The sequence below is a fragment of the Prosopis cineraria genome, unplaced genomic scaffold, assembly GCF_029017545.1.
Source record: "Prosopis cineraria cultivar Desert tree isolate PC_DT_omini unplaced genomic scaffold, ASM2901754v1 PC1064, whole genome shotgun sequence".
NCBI lineage: Eukaryota > Viridiplantae > Streptophyta > Magnoliopsida > Fabales > Fabaceae > Prosopis > Prosopis cineraria.
The window spans coordinates 1-9,927 of record NW_026556389.1 but is presented as its reverse complement, the minus strand read 5'-3'; the positions used below and the strand labels follow the sequence as shown (position 1 = coordinate 9,927).

At 31.6% G+C, this 9,927-nt stretch overlaps 2 protein-coding genes across 2 annotated transcripts; one reads left to right on the top strand and one right to left on the bottom strand.

The window, feature by feature from the left end:
• The first annotated feature begins 391 nt into the window (after positions 1–391).
• LOC129299174 (probable phytol kinase 3, chloroplastic) lies at positions 392–2,994 on the top strand. The gene is made up of 6 exons (XM_054937624.1): positions 392–892; positions 1,411–1,478; positions 1,560–1,691; positions 2,064–2,179; positions 2,390–2,504; positions 2,597–2,994. The coding sequence occupies exons 1-6, from the start codon at positions 575–577 to the stop codon at positions 2,772–2,774; spliced, it is 927 nt and encodes a 308-aa protein (XP_054793599.1). The 5' UTR covers positions 392–574; the 3' UTR covers positions 2,775–2,994.
• Positions 2,995–3,598: 604 nt separating this feature from the next.
• LOC129299175 (uncharacterized) lies at positions 3,599–4,646 on the bottom strand. The gene has a single exon (XM_054937625.1). It carries the CDS (start codon positions 4,511–4,513, stop codon positions 4,169–4,171), a length of 345 nt encoding a protein of 114 aa, XP_054793600.1. The 5' UTR covers positions 4,514–4,646; the 3' UTR covers positions 3,599–4,168.
• Between the last annotated feature and the right edge of the window lie 5,281 nt (positions 4,647–9,927).

Sequence of the window (9,927 nt, the reverse complement as noted above, 5' to 3'; positions counted from 1 at the left end):
ATTGAATTAGTTAAAAATTACAAGTTAATTACTTATAATTCTTTGCCATTACTTAAAAATTTTTAAAAATAATTGAGAATCTTTATAATGTTAGTTGAAAATTTATTAAAATTTACTGTGAATCTCAAGTCAATAAAAAAAAAAAGATGATTTACTGCAAGTATTGACTATAATTTGTAACTGGATTTCAATAATTTAGCATTTGTAGTTTTCAGCAATATTCTTATGGCTGTCTAATTATAATTTTCCCCTGTTCAAAATAATGTTTAGGGATTACGCTGTCAATGAATATATTTATAAAAAAATCTTGCCTTTCTTTTTGGTAAAAATATCTTCCTGAAAAAACTTCAGGGTTCTGCCCAGAGACACGAATCCAAACAAAAAGGATTAACTAAACTACCATTGGGTAACCCAACTACTGGGCAACTAGCCCCGCTCTTGTGTTCGATGTTCAGTTATGTTGTGTAGTTTCGAACGAAATCGGTAGATTCATAGCAAGTCCAGAGCCCAAAATCGTGGGTCATGTCGTGATCTTTCGGAATTGAAAGCTCATTGAAGAGAGTCAGCACCTATCATGTTCTGCTGCAACACATTCATTGGTTCCTCTCCCAAGCTGCACCTTGTCCAACGAGTCAAACCTATCAGACCCTTCTCTGGTTTGCTTTTCATAGTCAAACCCAACCTCTCTTCCCTCACCTTCCGTTTCGGCATTCCCTTGCCCACAGCCCCCACCAAGCTTTCTCGTCGGATTTCGACTCCCCCGTCGCCGGCCACCATGCTGCACGGCAACCCCGTCCTCTCTGACGTATACGCCACCGCTATTTCCACCTGTGTCGCTTTTTCCTTGATCAGGTTATGGCAAGAAACCGCGAAGCGTGGAATTTTCGATCAGGTCTGATTTTTCCCCTCATCTCTCGACCTATAATTCGCGATTAAACTTGTACGTAGGTACTTAGCTGACTGTATAGTCCTTGATACTCCCTTTAAGTAGTTCTGCTTGGGTACTTAGTAGACTGTATAGTTCTTTATGTTCCCTTTTTGAGTAGCTGATTAAAAAGGGAAGATAAAGAACCGAAGTGACCTTTAGTCTGTAGAATTTAGATCTTCGAAATTGTGGATGGATAAATTAGTTAATTAATTAAAACGGTCCCTAAAGACTCGGTAAAATTTCAGAAAATTTAAATCGAAAAAATTCAGAATTTCTCCTGGATTTCATTCCTCGACAAAGATATCAGAAATGGTGGAGGTGGCTCTCATGTTCGTGTCGATGCATAATGTGACACGGGTAAAATCTGTCAAGAAGAAAGTCAATTGCATGGTCGCTATCCAATCAAGGCTAATTCCCCTTATTTCTTAATGCCTATCTTGTTCATATCTGCAGTCTTCTCATCGGTTATAATTTGTGTTTAGAAATTGAATAGGAAACTTGTGCATATAAGCATTGGACTGGCATTCATACTTTGCTGGCCACTATTCAGGTAATTTTATGTATATTGAGCATATTAAAATTTCAAAGCTCCACTTTGCCTTTTCGAATTACCTTTCTTCTACCGTTACAGTTCCTGGAGTCAGGCACCACTTTTTGCCGCTCTTATTCCAGGAGTCAATATAATTCGGATGCTTCTCATTGGACTTGGTATACAGAAAGACGAGGCCACAGTGAAATCAATGAGCAGATTTGGAGATTACAGGTTGTAATGCTGTACGCATTAATGCCAGTGAGACTATAAATATTTAAAACTTGTAATAAGTAGCCTTGTTACCGTAAAATCCATCCAGAAGAATCTCTTGCTTTCAAGTTATCAAGCTGGTTAATTCAGACCTGACAGGAATGGATATAATGACATTTTTGGCCATTTCTTATATCATTTCTCCTGTTATATCAAAAAGAATTAATAGGTTATGATTTTTATTGGCGGCTGAGTTACACTTTTGGCTTGTGAGTTCTCTTTAATCTGTACTTGAAAAGAATGAAAATAATGTTTGTTGATTTGCAATTCCATAGATTGAGTATTGATTTCATGTCTTGATCTATTCATTTCTCCGTTTTTTATCTGTACCAGGGAGCTTCTGAAGGGACCGTTGTATTATGTCTCAACTATTACTTTTGCCTGTGTGATGTACTGGAGAACTTCCCCTTTATCCATTGCTCTAATATGCAATCTGTGTGCAGGAGATGGTACTTTCGCTAGAGCCAATTATATTTTGTGTCCTCATGATTGCATCTTGGCAATGTTTTAGCTGCACTGTGAACTTTTTAAAAAGGAAAAAGAAAGCAATGCAAAGAGGGGGATTTCTTCTTAATATCTGGGAGGAGCAGACCAGACATTCTTCTTCTTCAATTCTATAAAATGACATTGCCTAGCATAATTCTTAATATTTTATTCAGGTATGGCTGACATTGTTGGGAGGCGATTTGGCAGTACGAAGATACCTTACAACAGAAACAAGTCCTTGGCTGGTTCGATTGCAATGGCAGCTTCTGGATTCTTAGCATCTATTGGGTAACTTTAGCAGACATATGTTGCTCTATTTACTTTGTCCTCAACTGAAAAACCTGCTTGATCGGTCCCCATATTGATAGAGGTTTTGACAGGTATATGTACTATTTTTCCTCATTCGGATATATTGAGCAGAGCTGGAGAATGATTCTAGGTTTTCTGATTGTCTCTATCGCCACCACAGTGGTTGAGTCCCTTCCCATTAGCTCGGAGCTTGATGACAACCTCACTGTTCCTCTCACTTCCATATTGGTGGGAAGCATGATCTTCTGATTCATAGCATGCTGTAGTGGTAGAGTTAGATAATCCTAGGCACCAGTCCTCTACATATTTAAACCTAGTTAGATGTCATGTGGTAGTCTCTGCATTATTTAGTAGTTTGTCTTGTCTAGATACAACTGGAACTAGGTTGGTGTTTGTCTGTGATTCCACAATCAGTAATATCATCTGGATAAGGCCATTGCAGCCTACTGTCCCATAGTGATTCGGTTCACCACCCCCGCTTCCTTCACTTTCTGAGTACCAAGACACTTCTGATATTAAAGAAATTGAGAAGCAAAGAGAGACTTCGTTTTTTATATGCTCTAAGTATTACAAGAATGCTTATTTTCCAACATATAAATCTTTCTCAGACTTTTATAAGTATAGTCCTATTTTTTTGAAAAATCATGACGTCTAATATCACTGCCTGCCTTGTGCATCCTCAAAATTTTGAAGTGTTATAAGTATTACAAGTCCTTCTTGCCATATGTTGACACAGTTCTTGCTGTCTTAAACTAGATTACCAAAACTTACTGTTGTTAAAATGAAGAAAAACTAGAGAGTGAAATGTTACCCCTCCCCAAAATTTTTACTTTCAACAGCATTATGCTTCAGGAAGTCTCGACAACTAGTTGATCAGTTGAATCTCTTAGCTCAGGTTTACAAAATTTTACACCAAGTATCACTTTACCTTTTGTTTTCGTGTTAATAATAAATTTTGTCTTATGCTGCTGCGGATTTCGATCAAGAACTTTAAAAGGTAAATGTAAAGAAGATATGTAAACTTCAGAGGTAATAATGCTATTAACAGGATAACATACAATAATTTTAACATGCAAGCATACGAAGAATGCTGAGAATTAATGGATCTATTACCAAGGTAATAGTACTAATACAAGAATAGATTACAGAATACAGAAATTTCTGCAGGCTCAGGATCAACAACTTAACACGAAGGAAAATGTAAATATGATTTGTAGATTGAATCACAAGAATGATGTGTTTGTAACAGTGATAGCTCACATTCCAATGAAATCCAATGAAAGAAAAGAAGGGTCTTTTCACTAACTTTTGGCTAACCCACTTTGAAACCTTATGAACATTGTTGGTTCCAAAGACGCTCTAAAAATGAGCATTGATAATGTGCTTGCATTGCAGGGGCTAAAAGGTAAATATACCATGACGACGTGATATTTTGTGTTGTTGAGTGCCCTAGCGGCACTTGTTCCTTGTTGGGGTTTTTGACACTGACATGCGAGACAAAGTAACGATAACCACAAATTATTGATACAGGTTAAATATAGCCGACAGGGAAAACCTGAAAGCCCTGCAAATCTATTCTAATCTACGGCTCCTGAGTTATCCACCATGAATCTCAATCAGTAGAACCACAGAAGCACTTCCTACTATGGGAACTTTCTGCTAATAACTTCACTGTTAGATATCATCAAACCGGGTGGGGTCTGAGTGAGAATACCATCACCTCTCTGTGTTGAAGGAGTGCTGCATTCTGCTACTGCAACATTAGAATCTTCATCATCACGACGTCCTTCTGCTTCAGAACCTGTGGCAGCAGAAGAAGCAGCACGCTTCAAGCATGGAATCGTGAGGATGAACAGAATGAAGAGGAAGAAGACGGAGACGACAGTGAGCAGCGTGATTAGGCCATGAAGAGCGAAGTGTTTGTCATGAGAGAACTGAATCTCGTCCCCTTGTTGCTGATGCTGAGGACTGAGAGAGGAAGGAGACATAGCAGAGCTGAGAGTAATGGTGGCGCCATTAATTCGGAGCCTTGTTCATATATATGTTGAGTTCTTCAAGTTTGAAACATTGACTTTTCTGGATCGGTCTCTTTTTGCTTCCTAACTTTCCTTTTGCGTGTGACGTCTCCTGTACACAGAACTTTCGCTTAGTTGGCAAGTAAAAGATGAAATGCCTTTTTGTCCATTCTTGCCTTGGTTTAGTTTTTAACCATTTTATCCAAAAAGAAAAAAAATCTTGGGATTCAATAAAATTTAAAGGACATTCCACATGATTAAGATAGTATAAAACATTTATAAAATATATTAATTGAATCATATGTTTTTTTTTTTACCATTAGCTGAATCATATTTCTCTTAATTAATAATATTCCTAAAAGTTTGATAAATGATAGAGTACAATGGCGTTTTGTAATCCATATAACCGACCCCACCTAGTGAGATAAAAGCTTGTTGTTGTTGTTGTAGCTGAATCATACTTAAAATTCAAATCTTTCCTGCAGTCAAATCACATGTTACAATATAATTACTTTTAATAAAAAAGATATATGTGTAATAGAATTCTTATGATTGTTTTGGTTTCTATTTTTATTTTATTTTTAAGTGTACTGATTAAAAAAATTGTTTGATTAAGTGTGTTGGTTTTAATTGTTTTTAAAATAGTTTTCATTTTATTTTTTTATTTTCAAAATACGTAAAATTTGGTTAATAAAAATTACAATTACTTTAACCAATTATTGTCATAAAATATCACTATTAATCACTGGTGGCTGTCATTATTAGTTGATTTTTTAATTCAATTTTTTTAAATTAATATAATTAAACATATTTTCTCTTTATTTCCTTTAAAACAATTTTAAAAACTATATAGCAGTGTAATTTTTAAAAATAAAAAATAGAAACATAAACAAACATATTCTTAACATTTAAGTTTGTCTTAGTTATTAATGCAGTTTCATCAGTTTGTTATATTTAAGTTTGTCTCGATTGTTAATTTGAGTCTTATTATTTAAAGAAAAAGGTAACATTATTATAATTGATTAATATAAATAATGAAATATTGATGATAGCCATATAAATTAATAAAAAATGCAAATATTTAGACAAAAAAGTGTTCTTGCCAACAAAGTACATAGTAGAATGTTATAGCTAATAAAAAAAATATGTGTTTTATAAAAAATATGTAATATGTGAAATTTATCTTTGTTTCATAAACTTCTTTTGATTTTTTTAATGTTTTGTCTCTATATTCTTTATCGAATTCGAAGATAATTTATATATTATTTATTAAAGCTGAGAGGGAGTATCCAATCTAGATCAAACATGTTGTAACCGTTGCGCAGTCGCTTTAGCTGGAACGGAAGAGGACGAGGCTTGGCATCCCCATTTTGTTTTTTCTACTGTCTCATTTTGTCGTTTCCGAGTCTTGCAATATCTTTTTTATCGTTACATATAAAGATAATTAATTTTAAAAAATTAATTTAAAAATAGTTTCTATTATATGTAAAACAAAGTCAAAGAATTGTGTATATTTTTAAGTGGAATTTTCAAAACAAGGAAAATAAATGAATTCATTTAAAATACATTAGATTTTTTTTTACTGACATTATAAAATTTTTACTGTAACTTGCTTTGTTTATTTTGCATGAATCAAGTGATTAAGTTTGTGTGTGCTTTTAATTATTTTTTAAATAGAGAAAAATTGATTTATATTCGATAAATTATGATTTGACCTACTAACAAGAGCTAAATCAAACAAAGAAAGGGACTCAAATATCTCTCAAGTAAGAGTTTGGATTTCAATTTCCTTGAATGGAAAGAAAATCATGATATAATGTTGCTTAAATTTAAATTAATTAATATTATTGAATACTAAATGGTTATCACACTCGCAATTTACAGGTGCACCCTTCCAACTGTTACACAATGTTTAGCATCCATGAAAACTCGGTGGCTTTTTGTGTCTCGACAATACTTGCCAACTGCCTAATTTACATCCATGGATTTCACCCCTATTTTTAACCCAAAAATATATATACTAAAGATTGAGTTGTTTGATTTCATCTGATTAACTCACTGTTTTAATGAGTTAATTGAGCTAAATTAGAGTAAGATTTTTATGAGTGATCAGTGTCTGCATTTGGTGCTCATCGTAATGATGAGCACCGCGTGCTCATCAAGGTCAAGAACAATCCTGGCCCTTCATTTCAACCTTATTTAATCCTTGCCATTCATTTAAATTAATTTTTAAATATTTTTAATGTTATATTTATTAAAATAAAAAATATAAAAATTTTAATATTAAATATGGACTATTTAAAATACATTTAAATGGTTAATTTGTAAAATTTATAAATTTTTAATATTAAATTAAGTCATCTAAATTATATCTAAACTGTACAGAGTCTATCTATATAATCAAATTGTAAAAGTATAATTTTTTAATATTAATTAGACTGTTAGATTAAATCTTTACTGACTAAATTGATAATAAATAGATATATTAAATTTTATTTTTTTTTTTTACTTTTTTATATTAATAAATGAAATATTAAAAATTTTAAAAAATATAATTTAAATAAACGACAAGGATTAAACAAGACTGAAATAGAAGGCCAGGATTTCTCCTAGCCTGATGAACACGCGGTGCTCATCACAAACGATGAGCATCGAATGTAATTTCAAATTATCATAATTCTAATGACTCAAAAATAGAAATCCTGTTCCTAATTTTTAATGGGTGCCAAGGTGCATCCTTTAAAGCGAATTTGAAGCAATGGGTGCATTAAAATCTATTTGGGGCAGAAAGTAGAATCATACCAGATTGGAATGTGGAATTCTCATACCAGATTGGAATGTGGAATTCTCTCTTAATTGTTCGCAATTTGGCAAAGACACAACCTTTGAATCTTTGAAGGTAAGATTGGAATGGGCGCTTCTATGAAGTTAAACATGATGAAACAAAAAACTTCATTGGAAAGCGTGAAACTGATAGGATGTACTATGTTTTCAACAAAAATAGTTTGGTGTGTTTCTCTTTTGACTGGGTTCTATTAATGTAGACAAAGCTTTTTCTATTGTATTAAATGGGAGAGGTTGTGGATGGGTAATCCAAAATAACTCTGGATTGTAACTCGTTGGATTTATGCATGGAGATAAGATATAAATAACTTGAAGATTGAGTTTTGGGCTATTCTATTTGGTCTGAAAAAGCTTGGGACTTAGGATATTGAAGAATAATAGTGGAGAGTAATTCTCTTGAGATAGTGCGTTTGATCCGATAGAACTATAGCCCTCTCCATCAACATACCAAATTTATTAAAGAAATCCATCGAACTTTGTCGAGAGATTAGAATATCACTATTTGGACATATAAGTGTGTGTTTGGATAGGGAAAAAAATTAATTTTCCCCTCCCCTCCCAAAATCAATTTTTCCAGTAGATTAGTCAAACGGTTAGAAAAAGATGAAAATTGATTCTGAGCCTATATGCACATTTTTCCCGTCGTAAGCTACTTGATCACTTTCTGATAAAAGTTTGTCAAAAATATTGAGATAAATTATAAAGACAGGCCCAAAAAAAATTACAAAGAAAGCACATAATTAATAATAAAAATAAAATAAACTCTCTTCTTTTTCCTTTTTTTTTCTTAATAAAATTTAAACTTTGTATAATTTAAAAAATTAATAGTGATATTTAAAATTAAATTATATAGTAAGTTATATAGCTAAAATTAAAAAATTAATTAAATTATCAAATATCTTCAATTCTGTGAAAATCAATTTTAGAAAAACAGTATCTAAACAGATTACGTTATAACATAATTAATTATGATTAAAATCTACCATTTAATTAATTATTTTCATAATCTATTATACCCAACTGAAATATAAACGGATCCTAAATCGGGAAGGAGATACAATAGCTGATCATTTTGCAAAGTTCGCATTGAGTAACTGGCTTGGGTTTCATAATATTTTTACTCCTTATGATAGGTTTAGACTTAATGCTTGTTGATTTTAATAATCTCAATTAGCCTTACGCTGGCTGTGCCGTTTGGCATCAAAAAAAGAAAAATGGAATCCTCTTCCTAGTATTAATGCTTAGTAGCGCATACGTTGAAACATGTGGTACCAATTGTGTTTTTTTTTGGACGGAAACAAAGATGCAGTGCTATTTAAGATACATCAATATAATGAAGGTGATTGGTTATAATATCTTCTCTCTCATAGTCAATATATTTTTGGTATAATATAGTTATTCTCTCTCATTGGCCCATTAATTTTTGTATAATCAATTTAATTTTATTCTAATGTTAATATTACTATTTCTTGGTTGATGTGATTGAATGTTTTTTCTCATTGGTTAGCATAATTCAATTTATTTTTTTATTTATTTTTAAATGATTTTATCTTTCACTGGATGGGAGCATTAAATTAAAAAATTAATAATTAATTAATTAAATCTAAATCTTTGTAGGATGAAGGTGATTGGTCACAAATCTCTTATCTCCAATTAGTAGATATTACTTTGGTATAATATTAATTATCCTCTCCAATTGATCTAGTAATTTTTATATGATCAATTTAATTTTAGTCTAACATTAATATAAATATTATATTCATGTTGACGTGATTAAATATTTTTTTTTTTAATTGATTGATAGAATTTAATTTATTTTTTTACTTTTTATTGGATGAGAGTATTAAATTCTATTTCAAATTTTTCCTAAGTCATCTATCATGAGAGAATTAACTATCTTGTTTTCCATGCTCTTGAGTCTCATTAGAGAGTTTTTGTTCCCAATACAAAAATATTTTTGTGTTTCTCAATTTCATATGTCCTAATCGATGATTAATCAGCTATTCTCTTGAATGAATTTGTTGTCGATGGCGGAGAGTTGGTTAGTCAGGTTGGAGAAGTTTTGCGCCTCTTTCCGTCAATATATTCTACAAATCTTGTAGAATGAAAGTGGTTGATCACAATCTCTTCTCTCTCGTTGATCAACTACTTTGGTATAATATGAATTATTCTCTCCTATTGATTCATTAATTTTTGTATAATTAATTTAATTTTAGTCTAATATTAATATTATTATTTTCATTAGTTGATGCGATTGAATGTTTTTTTTCTCATTGGTTAGCATAATTTAATTTAATTTTTATTTTTAATTGATTTTTATCTTTTCATGGGACAGGAGCATTAAATTAAATTAATAAATAAATATTTTAAATATCTAAATCTTGTAGATGAAGGTGATTAGTCACAAATCTCCTCTCTTCCATTAGTTAACATTCTTTGATATAATATATTAATTATCCTTTTTAATTGGTCCAGTAATTTTTTGCATGATAAATTTAATTTTAGTCCTAATATTAATATAAATATTACTATTTCATTGTTGA